Source organism: Micrasema longulum, unplaced genomic scaffold (assembly GCF_059751315.1).
Source record: "Micrasema longulum isolate JH-2025_06_02 unplaced genomic scaffold, ASM5975131v1 h1tg001205l, whole genome shotgun sequence".
In the NCBI taxonomy this organism is placed as follows: domain Eukaryota; kingdom Metazoa; phylum Arthropoda; class Insecta; order Trichoptera; family Brachycentridae; genus Micrasema; species Micrasema longulum.
Window position 1 is genome coordinate 136,580 of NW_028278392.1, and position 19,776 is coordinate 156,355.

Below are 19,776 nucleotides of genomic sequence, written 5' to 3' on the forward strand. Positions count from 1 at the left end.
TTGAAATAAATTTAAATATGAACAACTCCCTAGGGAGGAAATCCAGCCAGTCTGCAAGCATTTGTACATACTCAAACATTGTTGTAGCAATATATGCATTATTTTCTTCAAACCTGGTCAAAATTTATCTTCAATTTTATCTACAAAATAAAATTAAGTTTTCTGAATGAAAAAAATAATATATTTACAATTTTTTTTTTCTAAACAAGTTCAATTACCGGTTACTGATGAAGATACTTTGAATTTTCATACAAATATACACACTTTCGTACATAAATATCGATATTAGTTTATACCGTCTCAGTATATACCAATGAAGATGGTCGTTCATAATCGAGGCCCTGGAATATAATTTTTTTTCAAGATCAAATTTGAAAATAAGTCTATGTCGCATTTTCCCCACATCTGTGGTTTTATGATCATGATGAAATGCTACTAAAAATCTGTAATTAGAAAAGTTGCAGAATTATACTGACATAAGAGTTGTTGGAGAAAGACCAGAGAAGAGCAACTAAAATGGTAGTTTCTCTAAGAAATAAATCCTACGAGGACCGCTTAAGGGAGCTCGGGTTAAGTTCACCGGAAGAGCGGAGGCAGCGTGGTGACTCGATTGAAACATTCAAAATCTTAACTGAGCAATATAATGTACCCAAGTTGAAATCAATGTTCACTGTGAATGAAAACCGCCATCTTAGAAGTCATTCATTGAAACTAAACACTGTCTCCTTCTCATTCAACCCCAGGAAGAACTTCCTGACAAACAGAGTTGTGGAGAAATGGAATGGCCTTCCTGAGAAAGCGATTGGTGCTAGTTCAGTTAATGTTAACTAGATGCACACAGCAATGTATAATGTTTAATAACCATGTACATTTAATATACACGCATCAGCTTAATAGCTGCTAGTGGTAAATTATCTTTATCATATTTATAGATATTTCACGAGGAAGAAACCAAATCAATATTCTTATAATGAACTAGTAATATTCCTGTGTACATGGGTATGCATTAGGGTATCCTAAGTCATTAGGGACAATTAGGTTCAGTGGTTCTTTTAATTTTTTTTATTTGTTAATATACTAAACTAAGCAAAAAAAAATGCATTTCTGAAATGACTCCGCGTATGACGTTAGAGGTTCTCTTCCGCTTATTCTCTATCAGTTCTGCCTAATGGTCCACTGACGGCGAGTAAACTGGAAATCTTTCATAACTTTCTTATCATTGGTTGATTCATATAAACTAATGACGTCGTTCAAAGTAATTCATTTTTACTATTTTTTTCCTACATTTTCAGGAAACTTTGTAGTACAATTTTTACCGAGCACAAGAAAACATTTATTGTATCCAATTTCCCATAGTAAATGTTGTAAACTCAGCAAATGGGTGCCACACGATGTGAATGAACGGTAAACAGAAAATTGTCACTTGGGAAATGTGGCTTCAACGCCACGAAAGAAAATCATTTTTCCACCGAATTGTTTCGGGTGACAAAAATTGATTTATTTTGAAAACCCAAAGCGGAGAAAATCGTGGCTGTCACCTGGCGAGGCCCTTCAACACCAAGGTCAAATCGCTTCAGCAAGAAGAGCATGTTTTGTGTCTGATGGGACCAGAGCGATACTGTATATTACGAACTCTTGAAGCCCGGCGAAACCGTTAATGCACAACGTTATCGCCAACAAAGCATTCATTTAAATCACGCATTGATTAAAAGACAATTAGAATGGGCCAGAAGACATGGCAAAGTGATTTTGTTACACGGCAATGTGCCGTCTCTCACAGCAAAACCAGTGAAAGACACCTTGAAACCGCTTGGATGGGAGATCCTTCAGCACCCGCCATACTCCCCTGACTCGGCGCCATCTGATTATCACCTCTTCGCATCAATGGGACTTGCAGAGCGCTTCAGCAATTTCGAGGAAGTTAAAATAATTAAAATACTACTTTGAAACATTACTAATTCTAGTGAACAGCTTTTCAAAACTGGTGTGTTTTCATATATTTCCGGTTTCCGGGAAGCCATGTTTACCGTGTTTTCATACTTACGTGGTCCTCTTTTTAAATGACAGGACAACTCACCGACTACAACTAGTGATGTCACAGGTGGAGTAATTTCAAAATTATAAAACTTTAAAAAATCATAGCGATGATAATACAATACATAAAAACCACTAAACTTCCTTATTCCTACTAAGTTGGTAAACAGAGGTAACATAAAAGGGTAATAGGAATCACAAAAACAAGCAATGTTTATATTAGTGCTTTATTTTGGTAAATATAATTAGGAAAATAATTTTCAAGAAAAATTAATTCCAAAACATGACCAATTATTGCAAACCACATAGGTATTGTTAGTACAAAAGAATAACTAAAATTAATATTAAGTGGTTTATGTATTTTTAAAAATCAAAGCAAAATCTTGTTCATTTTTATGTTAAATAATATTCTTACTTCAATCAAGCTTGTTTGCATGTATTCTTTTTATATATGGTTATTTTTAAGAAAATGAAGATTACTTTGATATTTTAATTTTAAAAAATTGTTAACAGACAGCTGCTGAAAAATATAAAACAAAATGGATCTCATTAGCGATTTTTAAATATTATAAGAAATAATTATATAAAAGCATTTTGTTCGCATTTTTCGCAAATTCAAGTATAATGATATTAAAATGTTATATACTGAATAAAATTAACTGGAGAAATACACTAAATTAATACTAAGCAAATTATCAAACACATTAAATCTAAAATATTACTGTTTTATTTAGAAATTAAGAAATCAAAGATTTTACTCTTTGGAAATTGAAAATTGTTTATGCCTGCCTAAAAATGATTTAATTATTACTTCAGTAACATCATAACATAACATACACAGTTTAAAAATATGTGTATGTAATTTATACAATAAATAATAAAAGTGGCTTAATTGTATTTAGTAAAAAATATTATTTATGGAGAGAGGAAATGGAAAAAAAATGGTTAACTAGAAATGCAAAAAGTTAACAATAACACCGGAAAAATAATTAATTTACAGTCAATAATAATTAAGTTTAATAAAGAACTTAAAACTTTACAGCAATATTGTTACAGACAGGATAAAAGTATATAATCATAAAAACAAAAGGCAATTTATATACGCACATAGATAAACGCAGAACATATATTAATAATCGCAAATAGACAGGAAATTAATAAACACTTTTTTTAATAAACACTTTACGCATTAAAAGACATTTTAATATACTGAATTAAATAAACAAATCATATTACAAATCTTATTACATACACTTGATGCCTAAAATTAAATAAGAAATAAGATAAAACAGTTGGTTAAATTATTATCTAATTAAATTAGCAAGATTTAAAACAGAAATGTTAAATGTATAATCGCCACTCGCAACATATGTATAATATATTATACTAATTTATAGCAACACTAAAGGGTTTGGGAACAAAAAAATGAAGATAATTTTAACTTACGCAAACACTTCAAGATGAAGTGATTCAATGCCCATCTTAATGGTAAAATTTAAGAAAACTAAAGCACAAATATTTATTATGACAGTAATTATGATTGCTTTACCAGTATAAAAACATAACATGTTTGACATTTTATCGCCATTTCCTTTCCGCAACTAATGGTGCATAGGGCACTGCATTAATCATTTATTAAACTTTTAACGGTCATTGTAATTGTGACCAAACTCTTTAATGATAAAAAACAATCCTAAACCTATATCTAGCACACTTTGCGTGCAAAAAACAGAGAAAAATACTTTTCGCTGTCCCTATTATTACGAAAATAGAGAATCATATAAATGAACAACACTTTTTATTACATAAATATTTTTTATTGGTGAACTTCTCATTTCTCATATAAAATATTAATAGATTCATTCAAATACTCGTCTATGTTATTTACAAATTAGAATAGGTAAGAACAAGTGATTTACAAACTTAATATTTTAACATTGTAAAGGTACACAAGAATGTCATGCATTTTCATAATTTGATAAATCAATATCTCGGTTTATGGTTATAGTTTAATTTGGAAGAAGTAATAAAATTATGTGAGATCGTTCATACATTGAACAGCTTTAGGTATTATTAATTACAGTAAAATCATGTATCTGAGAAAACGTTTAGATTTAATCTGAAGTGCATTTTAAAATGAATTAGCGAACTGCAAAAGTAAAATAAAAATTAGGATTTGAAAAAAAAACCTATCTACTCAACATAATAATGCATGTAACTATGTAATTACTTGTTCTAATACAGCAATGACATAACAGACTTTACAGACTGCCCATTCATTTGAAAACCAAGAAATCAACTGAATTTACTAAAGATAATAATTTGTGACCATTCTTTAAAATTAAGTGCCATAAATAACTGTAAGTAGCAGTTTGCCAGAGTGGATTACATAAACTACATATGTATACTAATTTTTCATAGAAAACTTGAACTATTGTAATTATTACAAAATGAAATGCAACAAATATCATCAATGGTATCTGAGAAGTAAAGTTACAGCACTACTAGTAATCATATTTGGAAGATACTTAAAAAAAATAGTGCCTATCCAGCCAATTACTTAAAAAAATCTTACTTTAATAGACATCAAAGTTTTATATGAGTTCAAAATTAAATAAAAAATAAAAAAACACTTGATTTTTCAATTGGATTAATATAGCTAATGTTACTTAAAGTTATGTCTCAGAATAACCTTTATAATACTATAAGGTGTATTAAAGCATGTTAATTTGTGAGAAAAGGTTTAACTAAAAAAAAAAAAGCAACCTTGGCTTTTTTAAGGAAACAAATAAATGTATGAAGGAGAGGCAAACATTAAACTATGGCACCATTTTTAAACTGTCTGCCTTCGATGTCCAGTAATCTCTATAACAAAATGTAATAAACTGGTGATGTTTCCATTAGGTGTTTTGTATTAGACAGTACACACGCATGTATAAGAATAATACAGGTACATCACTAAAGATAAGTGGTTATGTACTAAGTTAAGGTAAAAAATAAATCACTCGAATGAAAATTTTATCACAGGAAGACAATTTTTTCTCAAGATGTAGAAGGAAACAATATTTTTTTTAAAATAAAATCACAAGTAAAATTTCAGCATATAAAACCTAAAGTTAATTATCAATAATGTTTTTAAAAATTTAAAACATCTTCGTTGTTAAAATTTAGCACAAGATAGTAAATCTATAAAACTGCTCAAATAAAAAATATTTCAAAAACTGGACCAGTATATTAACACAACAACTTGAATAAATTAATTATGATTCATTAAACGCCTTTTTTAAAATGTGTTTTTAAAGTTAAGAAATTGTAATAAAATTTTCTTTAAGAAGCTTATAACAAATAATTTCAACAACTATAAAAGATTTTTATAAACATCTATAAAACTGTGAATTTTCAAAACTTCCAATTATTAGATTGTCAAACAATAGGATTATTACAAGAAGAAAATAAAAACATGATACAGAAGAAATACATGAAAATGAATATTGAAAATTGATTTTTTATTGCTTTCACAATCAATATGTGACTTTATAACTATGTGCAATAGTTAGCGACAACTTTCATTTTTAAGTTGCAGTATAGCTTGGAACATCAATCAGTATTGAGTATTTATTGCAAAGGGGTTTTTACCCCATATATTAGTGGAATCTTGCAGATATAAGAACCGTAAGTAATTTTTCAAAAGTTTAAAAAACAGTTATTAAAAATGTATGTTTTGAACATTATGTGGTCTATACATGGATGTTTGGTTGTCTTTCCTGTACCAAAAAATGAATGAATTGTGTGATGTGATGAGGAATAAATGTTTAGATATATTATGTATAACGGAAAGTTGGAAAAAGGGAAGCGGTTCGATGGAACACGGTGACGCCCTGGTTCTTAGGTCGGGTGTCCAAGATACAGACAGAGCCTGCCAGGGTGTTGCCGCGTTTCTATCGCCCAGAATGATAGAGTGTATGAAAGAGTATGTCTTTATAAGTTCTAGACTTATGTTTGTCAGATTCAAGATTGGATTGACAGGTATTATTGTAATAATAGGATATACTCCTGTGAATTCCGACTGCGAATCTGAGAAGGATAAGTTTTGGACAAGTGTGATGAATGTAATGAATGGAAAAAAAGATAGTGAGAGAGTAATACTTGCGGGAGATTTGAATGGGTGGGTGGGAACTCAAAAAGAGGGGATGGAGTCAGCCCTAGGCATGTTCGGGGATGGAAATCAGAATGATAATGGAAGAAGACTGCTAGAGGTCTGTCTGGAATGGAATCTTTTTGTGTCAAATACGTTCTTTGATCATAAGGAAATACACCAGTATACGTGGGAGAGAGGCAATCAAAGATCTATTATCGACTATGTAGTCATTGACTCTAGATTGAAGCCTGTGACAGTTGACACGCGGGTGTACAGAGGAGCTGAAATGGAAACAGATCACTTCTTGGTGGTATCAAGAGTAATTTTGTTTCAAGGATGGCGGTCCAAGACCCGCAAAATGCAGGCGCCCTCTAGAGTCAAAGTTGAAAAACTCCAAAATGATTGCATCAAAGATAAATTTGAAAGGGCCGTAAATCTTAGACTGATTGATGAATGTGTGGAAAATATGAGTATTGATGCAATGTGGGAATGTTTGAAAAATGGTATGTGCGAATCTGCGATGGAAGTATGCGGTATAACGAAACAAGGAAGAAAGAAAGGTGATGCTTGGTGGGACGATGGAATAAAAAAAATAGTGCAAGAAAAGAAGGAAGCATGGTTAAATCTGCTGACAGTGAATAAAGCGATTGGTAGTAGGTATGCAGAATTAAAAAGCGTATTTAATTAATGTAAGAAGAGAGTGAAGTAAACAAGGTGTGAGTGAACGAAAGAAATTGTTGAAAGAAAGAGAGGGAATCAAAATGACCGAGAACTTCCAAGAAAATATAAAGATATTCTGGAAAGCGGTGAAAAATTCCCGAAACAGTAATGAAAGTGGATGTATGACAGCTATAAAAGGAAAAGATGGGAAAATGGTGACGAATGATAGTGGAATAAAAACATGATGGAAGGAATACTTCGAGGAGGTGTATGAAAGCCATACAGGAAATATAAGCACTGCAGCACCTCCTCAGGTAAGTTTACATGCATATGATGGTACGACAGAGATAAGAATGGAAGAAATAAGAATTGCTGCCAAAAATATGAAGAATGGAAAAGCGCAAGGTTTTGATAATGTTGCTACAGAGTTTATAAAGGCGGGTGGTGAAATAATTTTTGTATGGCTGCACAAACTATTCAACCGATGTTTAGAGGAAGAATACACTCCTCCAGACTGGAGAAGGGCTGTTGTTACGCCTCTATACAAGGGAAAAGGTTCAAGAGTAGAATGTGGAAATTATAGAGCAATCAGCCTTTTGAGCGCTGTTGGCAAAATGTATGGAAGAATACTGATTGAGAGAGTAAGAAAAGTTACAAAAGATAGAGTGTGGGATATTCAGAGCGGTTTTATGAATGGAAGAGGATGTATGGATCAAATATTTGCTTTACGAAACATGACAGAGAAATTTCTCGCTAAAAAACAAAAGCTTTTCTGCGCATTTGTCGATTTGCAAAAAGCATTTGATAAGAGTTGACAGAGAAAAATTATGGAAGGTGTTATCGGAGTACGGAGTAAGCGGAAATCTAACATGTGCTATTGCTTCTCTGTATAAAGACAGCACAGCGTGTGTTAAGGTAAACGGATCATACACATCGTGGTTTGACATTCATAAAGGAGTGAAGCGGGGATGTGTTATCTCACCATGGCTGTTCAACGTGTATATCGATAACTGCATGAAAGAACTGAAAGGCTTAAGAATAGGAGCAAAAAAGGGTGATTTAAATGTCAATTGTCTTTTGTATGCTGACAATGCTGTACTCCTTGCTAACAACAAAGAGGAACTGCAATTCTTGCTAACAAAGGTCTACGATGTATGCGAGAAAAGCGATTTGCTGATGAATGTCGATAAATCGAATGTGATAGTTTTTGAAAGAAATGAAAGTATGACTAAATGTGAAATCACTGTGAATGGAGCCATACTAAAACAAGTAGAGGAATTTGTGTATTAGGGAAGTATGTTCACTAGGGATGGAATGACTGAGAAAGATATTGAAAGGAGAGTGAGTGCCGGGAACAGAGTGAACGGTGCACTTAAATCGACCTTGGCAAATAAATGTTTGTCACGAGAGGCAAAATTGGCAGTTCACAACAGAGTCCTGGTCCTGTCCCTGATGTATGGGAGCGAAGTATGGACTTGGAAAAACAGGGATGAAAGTAGGCTGAATGCTGTCGAAATGCGATCTCTCAGGCGAATGTGTGTTAAATTGTGTACGATAGATGCACAAATGTTGAGATCCGTACATTATGTAAGGCTGAGACAAGCATTCTCGACAAAATCAAGAAAGGAGCTCTGCGGTGGTTTGGAAATTTGGAAAAAACTTACGGGGAAACGGCGTAATGGTGTGATGGTTTGTTGTTGTTGTCCTGTACCAAAATTATAGATTAGCAAATATTTTAATCATAATAAGTTGTTCTGTTTCATAACAGGATGTATTAATATTTGTTGTTTTTTCTGATTATGTAAGTTGTGAGAACCAATTTTAGTTAAAGATAACCAAGGTTAATGTCCCAGATAAGTGGAAATGTATTCTGAAGTGTATGACATATTGTTGGAAGCTCAAGTCAATCCGATGTTTACGTGTGCCCTACTTCAAGATTAAAAATAAAAAATAATATTGATACATTCTGACTGAGTTGCTATACCTATAATTTGAGTCAGTTTAATATGCAGTATAAGAGATAAATAAAAAAATACTAGTAGGCTTTCTAAAGCTATGTTTAGTGCAGACAAAATAGATTTGTTAGGTGAAAATTTTATGTACAGTTTTAAAGAAGCACACTGAATTCAGACATCAATTTTACAACATTCACTGATTTCACTAACATTTATAATTTGTTTAAATTGAAAAGTAACGAAATTTAGAAATGAAACAAAGTATTTTTCATAAAGAGGCAAAATAAAAAATGCCTTCAAAGCAAAGAAAATAGTACATTTTATTTGCGAAATGGTAAAATAAATAAGCTCAACATCAGTCTTATAAATTTATATAGAAATTAAATGCTGTTTTAGAAAAAAAAAATATGGAAGAACAAAAAGCAAAGGTAAATTACAATTTATTTTTTGGGTATATTTTTTTAACTTGCGTTAATAATGCTATTCCAATCAACATTTATAAAATAAAAAAATATGGGATTTAACATTTTTGGAATAAACATTTACAAAACGACACATAAAATAATTTAAAAGCAACATATAAGATCGATGTTTCTAAAATATAAATAAAGAAATAATCGAATAAAGATCTTAAAATCTATATAGAACATAATCAGTTAAGATTCAACCGAGGGATATTTAAATCAAATAATAGTAAAAAGATCTAATTCTTACAGTTCGTACAGGTATCATATCTTCTAAATGGTGTGATCGAAATAGAAATATGAAGTAATAAATAATAAATGTGAGAAAATTTCATTGCTTTTCAGCATGTTCATTCGGCGTGTGAACGAATAATAGCTATGGATGAAATTTGACCTAGGAAAAGAATCACAACCGAGTTAGCTGTTTTAAAGAACATTGATTATATCATATTGATAATAATTACTGATAACACTTGGGAAACATTCTGGGAGTTATATAAAACGGAATAGTTTAGTTATTCATCGGCAGATGCATACACACCATATATTCAAAATGATCTAGTATCAATACCATATCTCTAAACTTTGATTTAAACATTCTCGGAGTTAACATAACATTTATACAATAAAATTAACACAGGATTGAAGACATTAAAACAAAGAGGCTAAATTATGCGGTTAAACAAAGCGACGACTTTACAAGTAGGATGTTGGTTATTTGTGCGGTAAGGTGTGTTCCTAGGCGGGCGGCAGCGCCCAGAGGGTTGCTGTGCGGTCGGCAGATGTGGACAGGAAGGAGAAGTCTCGCGGGTGCCAGCGACCGGAAATGGCTTTGTCCGAGTGGCGGCCCACCACTACGCTGGGGAGGGCTACGGTCAGGTCACCTGCAAAGCCCATCAAAAAATAAATTCGGTTGTTCATTAAATGCTTTGGAATGTGTATTGTTTCTCTTTCGTTGTTTGAGTATGTGTCGTATTAGGCGATTTATTTTAATGTTTCCTAGATGTATAGGGGTTATGTATCATTGTTTGTATTACAATTTACAATGTTCTTCTTCTCTTCGAAGGGGGATTTGGGAAGTATAGCTGCGGTCCCTATTTGGAACAAACACTGTATTCCTCCACTATCATATAGGGAACCTAGAGTAATGTAAATGTACTAAAAATGTGTATTTAATTGATCGCAAATTGACAATACTACAGTACAGGGTGCAATAAAAGCTTTTAAAGTTTCTATAATTCTTATTTTCACACTTTAATTGTATAGATATATCAAACCTTCATAAAATTGATAGCGATAATTTGATTCAGGATACGGCACTAACCGATGTAAGAAGTATCGCTTTACCCACCGTTAAACTACTGGGAGTCTTCCTTAATTCTGACCTCTCTCTTGACGCTCAAATTAGTAGAACGATAAGTTCATGTTTCTATCAGCTAAGACAAATTAAATTCATACGCCAAAATTTGCCGGTTGATGCCGCCTGTCGTTTAATAAATGCGTTTGCAGTGTCTAGAGTCGATTATTGTAATGGTATCTATGCAGGTCTACCAATGAACAAAATGACTCGGCTACGGTCTTTATTAAATGCCGCAGAGAGACTTATTTTCGGAATCTCTATGTTGTCATATCACTCCACTATTTTGGGAATTACACATGCTACATTTTCCACAGGGGGTGGAATACAAAGCCTATTGGCTTATGTATAAGTCACTCCACAACTCTGCTCCGGAGTATCTAAGAGTGTAAATGCATTGCAGATGGGCTAGATGACAAGCGTCTTACGCTTAGATCAGCTACGTCTACAGCGAGAGGAAAAGTTATTGTACCTGTAAGCAAACAGCGCACTAAATTTTGTGAGCGCGCATTTGCAGATGCAGGCCCTATGGCATGGAATGCACTCCCAGCAGAGGTGTGAGGCTGTGAAAGTGAAGTAATGTTTTGGAAAAAACTTAAAACCCAAATGCTCTCCCAGCAGAGGTGTGAGGCTGTGAAAGTGAAGTGATGTTTTTGGAAAAAACTTAAAAACCCGCTTGTTCTCTAAATCATTTGAATAAATCCGTAGCATGTGATAACGAAATAAATTGTTTTACTTAAATTACAAATTTAAAAGTTTAATTTAAATTTATTTATCACTTTGTAAAGCGCCCTTGAAGCATTATATTATGAAAATGGCGCGTTATATAAGTTATCCATTATAATAATAAAAGTGAATATGCAATACTGAAAAAAGCATGCGTAAAAGCGAACTAAAAGTATTCAGGTTAAAACCATATGGCCTATCTCTGTATGTATAGCTGGCTTACCTTGCAGATCGGTGAGCGTCAGTTTTGAGTCGTAGCTGGCGGTGAGGAGGTAGTAGGCAGCCGGGGAGAAGCGCACAGAGCGCACGTCCTGGGAGTGGGGACGGAAGCTCTGCAGCGTGCGGGCGCCGCGCACATCGTACAGCACGCACGCTGCGTCCTCGTGGCCTGACACCAGCAGGCGGCCCGAAGGCTCCACACTTACGCTGCCAACCGGGGACCCCTGAACACACCATCACATTTACTTTATTTAATGTATAAGTTCAAAATAATTGGTTGAAAACCGTGCGGAGGGAAACATTTTACATAATTTTCAAACATGCCCTAAATATCTATTTATTTATTTACATAAAAAAGACATATATTCTTTATCTTTTTATGTACGTATATTTAAGATACGATAGAAACGACTCTAAAACTACATACATCAACCGAAAGGCAGAGATTGGTAGAGACATATGCTTCCAATCCCCTGGACCGCGATAAAGACAAATATTTCTTAAAAGCATATTTAAAAGATGCCGAAACTGAAAATTAGACACAAATGAAGTTCTTCTATAAATTTAATCAACCAAAATGATCGACAGAAAGAGAATGAAAATCATAATATTTAAATTAAACTTTCGGAAGTCAATAAATAAAATGAACATGAATAAGCCAAATAAAATTTAAAGTTCGAAATTCGAAAGGTATGGGTGTATTGTAAAATAAATATCGTCGGTGGTACAGACATATCAGAAACACTAAAATATTTTGTATCAACAAAGGTCAATAAAATTCAGCAAAAGTAGATGATTGGGTAGTAAAATTAACTAACCCTGGGTCCGATGGCCGTAGGTGGTGTGAATAGAGCGATACATGAAGCCGTACGGAGGTCCCAAAGGCGAACACTCCGGTCCTGAGATCCACTGGCAAACAATGCTCCTCCCCAACTACACAGAGACAGCACTGGTCCAGAGTGACCACTAAGGGCCTGCAAAAGTTAAGGAAAACATTCATCCATATTTAAAAAAAGGATTCGATTTCTTCAGTTCATAGTAAGATGTCTCCAAATAACAAGTTTAGAGTATATTATATAATTTTACTTCTCAATATACTTATGTGTACACTCCTACATGATCGGGATTCAAACCAAAGGATGGGTCATGGGGTCAAATACAAGTTTGTCATTTGGCCAAAAGAGCTTTGTATTTTTAGGTGACAAAATGTTTAATCTGATTCCCCATGTTTGCAATTTTTTCAATTATTTAAAACTCGGTAAATTTGTAAAAAAATAAATTGTTTGGGATTGGGAAAGGAGTATTGAGAAAAATTCACAATTTTACTTCAAATTTAAAAAAAAAAAAAAGAAAAGTGGTCCGTCTTGTTTGGTAAATAATTTATTGCTGCATAATTTTTTTTGGACTTATAACAGGTTTTGCCCATGGTATTTAACGATTCTGTGTATATGCATGGTTTGAATATTACATTCCCACGTGTGTTGGTTTACGACAGAGAATGAAAGTATGGAAAAACTAGTGACATTTACTGTCTGAACCAAGGAGTCGATTTAGTGTTTTTTATTTTAAATTGTAATATTTTTATTTTGTGTCTGAATTTCACATTTTATGAACTGATTCCCAGTGATTTGAATACGTAGGGGAAATGTCTTCTTAGTTAGACACAGACAATATCACTTCTAACCAAAAACACAAAAATGTGTAAAATATTTTTTATATTTTAAATAAAGGAGCCAAAAACAATATTTACCACATATATAATGAAACATTGTAGAAATATTCAGAATAATTTCTGAATTTGAAACACAAGCATTTTTGATTTGTTTCTTATATCAAAACATTAGTCAAGGGGCAATAATTTTAAATTATGTTTTAAATCATTAGTGATTCTTGATGATATTAAATAAATGGTTTGGAATAAGGCTTACCTGGAAAGGATTTCCAGTGGCACAATCTGTAACATATATTTTACAATCTCCAGCCCCAGCGCTTATCAACAGACTGGATTTATTACTCGTGTCTTCTATAAAGCACAAATCACGAACCGTTCCATCGTGCATCATTAATTCTACCTGAAAATTATAAACGTCACATTAAAATAAGGTGTTAATTATAATCAATTGAAAATGTAGTAACTGAATAAAAAATATTTATGTAAACATTTAATTAAATTTAAAAAAAATGAAATACATAAATATAAGAATAAACATCAAGCTTTAATGTTAAACAATGATTGAGGCACGTCGGGTTTCTGGCACAAGTTGGTAACTACAAATTTTGAAAAAATGAGATGTTAACATAAATGGCATCAAATAAACTTTGTTTACAAAGTAAATATTTTATAAATACAAAAAATAATAATTTATAATATTTAACTGGCAGCTTTATTTAAATTGTTGATTTGGGATGAGCTTTGAACTTTAAAAGTGCAATATCTCACAACCAGTAAAATGTAGTTACCAACTTGTGTCAGAAACTCGACATATATCATCGAGTTGGGGAAACAAGGTTCTATCTGACAAAATTTTATTTTTTACATTGATCTTTTATTATATTAATATTTAAATATCGGTTCTATCTGCATTAAAATTTCAAAGAAAAACGAAATCTATCCTAAATTATTATTAAGTTTATTGAGACAAAATTAATAAAAACTATTAGATAAAATAATCCACATAGAACCTTATTTCCCCAACGCGATGATATATCAATAATCAAATAAATTCTATAATATCAGTGTAGATTTGAAAAAAGAACATAAACTTTTTAAAGTTTTATGACGGAAAATCTTTTGGCTCAAGTAAATATACAAAAAAAACTTCCTTATTTGCTCTCACCGTCAGTTATGGAGAAAACTATTGCAATTAATATAGTTGATTTATTATAATGTATTAATTACTTTAATTGTAGTTACAACTCTAGAAATCCACTGATAACTATGCACAGTATTGTGCGAATTAATGTGAACACTTCGCATATCCTTTGTTTAAGTTGGAAATACTGCTGCAAGAAATTTTGACAACTATTAAAATAAAAATCACATAACCCATCATTCTGTTTCGAGTTATTGTCAATGTCAGTCATTTCGCTGTTTCCTATCAATGAGTTATACATGTTTTTGTGGATTTGTGTTAAAATTTGCTCAGAGAACTGGAAAGACTTTTTTTTTTAATATTTTTTTTTTTTTTTTACTATGAACATAATAATAAAAGAGAGAATTAAAAAAATAAAGTATAATTACATAGCAATGAAATACATATTAATAGAAAAATAGTAAACAAAAAATCTCACAAAGGCCCTGTTCGTGGGTATACAAGAAAATGTTAATGAATTTTTGCTCCTATAATAAATAATGGAGAGTTAAACTTGCAGTTGGAGAACCGATCTCCTAGCATTTAGCACCATGTATGGTTTCAAGGTGTTGAATTATTTCAAGAACAATATGGTGGATCTCCTTGATTCGCCTGGACACTAACCACATCCTAGTACTAAGACTAGATTTCTTAAAACGTATTGTGTAATAAAAGTTAAAATGATTGAAATCTTAATTCAGGCGTCATAACACACCCCTTATTAAATAACATAGAAAGATATAATAAACCATTAATACTGAAAAAAAAAATTCCTTTAAAAAACTTTACTAATAAATCTGTCTGTGTTCACATTAATTCGCACAATAAACATAGTTAGTTGAATCTATATATATATATAAAACCACAATATGTCGAATTTGTTAAGACAAAAAGGTAACACAAATAATTACTTCGTCCTGGCCTTCCAAGTTAGCCGTATCGACATTGAACCTCATCAACTTGACAGTCTTGTCATTAGACCCGGTGGCCAGGAGATCCCCAGCCGGACTCCAGGAGAGGCAGTACAGCGAGCCCTTGTGATGTTTCGTCCTCTTCAGTACCACAGTTGGCTGATATGCTTTGTGATCCTCCCTGGAAAGGAAACATTGCAGATTATGAGATAAGTTTTTGAATTTTTTATTTATTTACTTAAACATATTTTTTATTACAGTTTATTGTTGCCATCAATTCCTTAATAAAAAATATACGCAAAAGTTTTATGTATCAAAAACATATTTATTTTTCGACCGGCAGATTACCTACCATGCAAGAGGTCTCTAATTCAATTCCCGACATGGTTGACATAAAATATTTATTGTGATTTCGTACAATAATATTTCATGGTTCTTGGAATGGCTCCACCTGAGCCCCGATTACAAAAGGAAGTTAAGAGAATTATCTTCAACTTTCCATACAATAAAATCGAATTTTTGTATAAAAATTTTCAGTATCTTCGTCAGCAATCTTTAATTGAAGACGTTTCAAGAAAATTATTTTATTAATATTACATTTTTAATACAAAAAAAATGCTTTTACTTTATAGACATTAAAGATAACTCTGTTAACTTCCCGCTGTCATACAAGTCCAGGGGTGCAATTCTGAACCGCTCTCGTGAAACGAGAAAACAGTTCTTCTCTTGTATTTTGTATGTAAACACGCGAGATAATACGGGCGCGAGAGGGTTTGGGATACCACCCTTGGGCTGGCATCTTGAATGGAATTGTGTGCGAAGAGATCTCTCTGTAAGCGTACTAAATACACGCTAACAGAGCGATCTCTTCGTGCGCAATTCCGTTCAGAATACCAGCCCTGGAGGCAATAACGCTATCTATATCGGCAGATATTGAGATGGTATAAAGTAAAATCGATATTGTGTATATTTGTATGAAATTTTTTAAGTATTTTCATCGGTAACATGTAATTAAACATGTTTAGGAATACAATTTGTAGACATATTCATTTTTCATACAGAAAACTTAATTTTACTTTGTAGATAAAATTGAACGCAAACGTTAATAATTTTATCTACGAAGTAAAATTAAATTTTCTGTATGAAAAATAAAATATGCATATATTTTTTCCAAACATGTTCAATTACAGGCTACAGACGAATATACTTTTAATTTTCATACAAATATACACATTTTCGTAAATAAATATCGATTTTACTTTATAGACAGTCGAAGATAAACCTTAACTTGCGATTGTAATTACCCCCTGATGTGTAAGATTGGTCATTTTACCATCTTGTAACAAAAATGATCAATCAACAATATTTTGAGTTTGTTCAACCATTCAACTCCCTGGGGAGCTGTTTATATTAACATATTACAACATAGATAAAGAACATTTAAGAGAAGTTAATATAGAAGTCTAGGCATCTACAGGGCCTTTACTTCACAAACATCAATAGATGAAAGAATTGAAGGAATATAGGTTTTCAAATATGGGCAGAATGGTGAATGTTACACAGTGTGTAAAGTGGCCACTTAAACCAGTCATTGACAGGTCATAAGTCCTGTAGATGCCTAGACTTCTATATTACCTTCTCTTAAATGTTCTTTATCTCTGTTGTAATAGGTCGGGTTGTGGTCCCGTGGCTAGTGTCTCGGACTCACGGACCAAAGGTCCGTGGTTCGAATCCCACTCTACCCCAACTTGATTCCATTTTCTAATACTGAGTTATTTACAACTCGTTGAAAATGGCCCTCAAAATTAAATATTTGGGTAAATCATAAAAACGCAAATATTTCTTTTTCCTAAAAAAAAAAAAAAAATAAAATATGTTAATAAAAATGATCAAGATACGCTGAGTTTGGTATGCCAATGCAATGACCTATTTATTTATTTTTGGAATACAGGTAAACGTCGTTTTGCACCGGTTTGATTTACGCCGATTTACAACTACGCCGGTTGGTGCCGGATTGGGATGTGCCGGATTGGGATTCCCCGGTTTGGCTGACACCAGAGCACAGTGAGCGCCGCGATTCTAATAGCAGACACACTTTTTCATGTTGTTTTATTCTATTACCGTGTACGCGAGCAGCCTATTGTGTGTGTGAAATTTTTTCCGAGTTAGTTTTCGTTTTTTTTTAAGAAAAATAAAAAGGTATGATTATATTTTCTTATGCTATGATTCTACAAGGAGAAAAAACAATCGAAATGAAATTGGATGCTTTTTTCAAAATAGTGTGAGAATTTAATTTAGTACCGACGAACTGGTGAGTTAGTATTTATTATTTTGAAAAAATCATTATTTATTATCAAGAGATTATTATTTATTTTGTAAACGAATTTGCGCTGTATTTATTAAATACATTTATTTTATTATTTTATTTTTTATTTTATTTTATTTTATTAGGTAATTCAACAAAGATACATACTAGAAAACATACAATTTAAAAGCATTCGTCGAAATAATTTAACATGCATATATATCTTCAATTATAGAATTACACAAAATAGATTTATGCGTTAAGTTGTAAGACATCTTTTTTAATATTTTTGTTTATACAGGATACAATGCAATAAAAAATAAGTTGTACGTGTGTACTTATTGAATACGATTTATTCCTAAGAGATTATTCGCAAAAGCTGAGAGAGTATCATGAAAAATGACAATTTTATTGTTTCGGCAGTATATATTATATTCCCGACACATGCGGGCCATAGGTGTGTGGTATGTAGCATTATTTGAAAAAAAAGGCAGTTTAAATATTTCCCGATGTCTGAGTGTTCTCAATCCTGCATTTATTTGTATTTTATTTATAAGGTTAGTATCTACTTTGTAGTTTAATATTTTATACAGAAATTTTATATCGAAAACAACGCGGCGTTTTATCAGAGAATTAAAATGAAAAAGAGTTGGAAGTTGCTCGTAATTTGAATTTGAACGTGGGTTAGAAATTTGGAACTTATGCAAAGGGTACTTTAAGAACGTTTTTGGAACAGATTCTATTGAATTTATATGGTTTTGATATTGCGGACTCCATACGCATGAGGCATACTCAAGATTACTGCGAATCAAACTCATATATAGACATATGACAGTTTACGGTTTTTTAAAGGGTTTGGTTACTCTCTTTAGGAACCCCGAGGAAGGATTTATGATTCATTTTGAATATATTTAGAATATGTATTAAATAAACATGTTAGATTGTTTTTGGAATTTTGACACGGAACCTAATCTTATATTTTCCATTATATTTGTGTTCGGCGTCTCTCGAAACGGAACCCCGGAGTAAAACGACGCTTACTTGTATTTAAAAATGAAAGAGAAATACTTCAGTTCTTATAATTTACTCAAATATTTAAATTTTGAGACCATTTTCTAAAAGTCGTAAATAACTTGTGCTGGAAAAATGGAAATCGAGTTGTAGAAGAGTGGGGATTTGAACCTCGGACCTTCGGTCTGTGAGTCCACAATACTACCACGTGGCCACAGCCCTATGCACTATTAGGCGCGGCAAGGGTGGATGATACTATTTTAAAACTTTAAAATAATCATCACCAAATCCTTATCCGTATGGGGTGGTGCAGGGGGCACTGCACTATTAAATCAAATTCGGGGTATTTTGATCATCCGTTACATAAAGGTAAGATGAACAGTCTTACGCTTCAGCTGACAGTCTTAGGATAATGAAATGTTTCAGTGTAAAACCACTTTTAAAAATTTATATTTTATGTCAAACTTCCTAGGAATCGAACCCGGGCGTGGTAGACGAACCCGCCACCACTGTACTACGAGGCGGACTTTCCTCGATTCGATTTCTTTTTTCAGGATCTGAGAGCAGCAATCGAGCCAAAAACACTCGTCCAGAATTCTGGTACTGTATTCTTCATCCACCCGGACATAAACAAAAATAAAATATATACAAAATATATTTCTTCAGTTCACGCCGCTACACGACAAGAAGGTCAACATACAAACATATTGTCTTCTGAATAAATAAAAAAATAGCGAATTTCTACGGTTTACTCACACCGTTTTACAGATTTCCCAAAGCTTTCCTATTTTACAATTGCGAAAATGCCACCGCAACGTCTGATCTATGCAATTTGGTTTATTTAATATTGGTACGCCACACACTTATTACGAATGTATATTATTATACGTATCAAAAAAGGTCAGAGAATTTAACTACGGTTCACGCAGGCGCAGTGAGAAATGTGTGCTTGAACAATGTTCTTGCTGATAGCAAATTCTTTTGTTCGGGTCAAATAATTAATATAATTATATTAATATTGTGAACCGACTCCCGTAGCGCATAAGGCAGGGAAACTCTGGGCGGGCGAAATGTCGCATCGGTCGGTACATTATTTTCCCATGGATAACAATTTACAACCGTTTGTACTGATTATTTATGATAA

General features: G+C 32.6%; 1 protein-coding gene across 1 annotated transcript in view; it reads right to left on the bottom strand.

Moving 5' to 3' along the window:
• Positions 1-8,612: 8,612 nt before the first annotated feature.
• Positions 8,613-19,776, bottom strand: part of LOC148276539 (WD repeat-containing protein 47-like) — a 208,206-nt gene continuing 197,042 nt past the window's right edge. The window contains exons 7-11 of the mRNA XM_088234116.1: positions 15,317-15,497; positions 13,482-13,625; positions 12,372-12,527; positions 11,558-11,777; positions 8,613-10,135 (exon numbers count right to left, since the gene is read on the bottom strand). Coding sequence (XP_088090242.1) covers positions 9,990-10,135; positions 11,558-11,777; positions 12,372-12,527; positions 13,482-13,625; positions 15,317-15,497 — 847 coding nt within the window. The 3' untranslated portion in view covers positions 8,613-9,989. The remainder of the gene's footprint in view (positions 10,136-11,557; positions 11,778-12,371; positions 12,528-13,481; positions 13,626-15,316; positions 15,498-19,776) is intronic.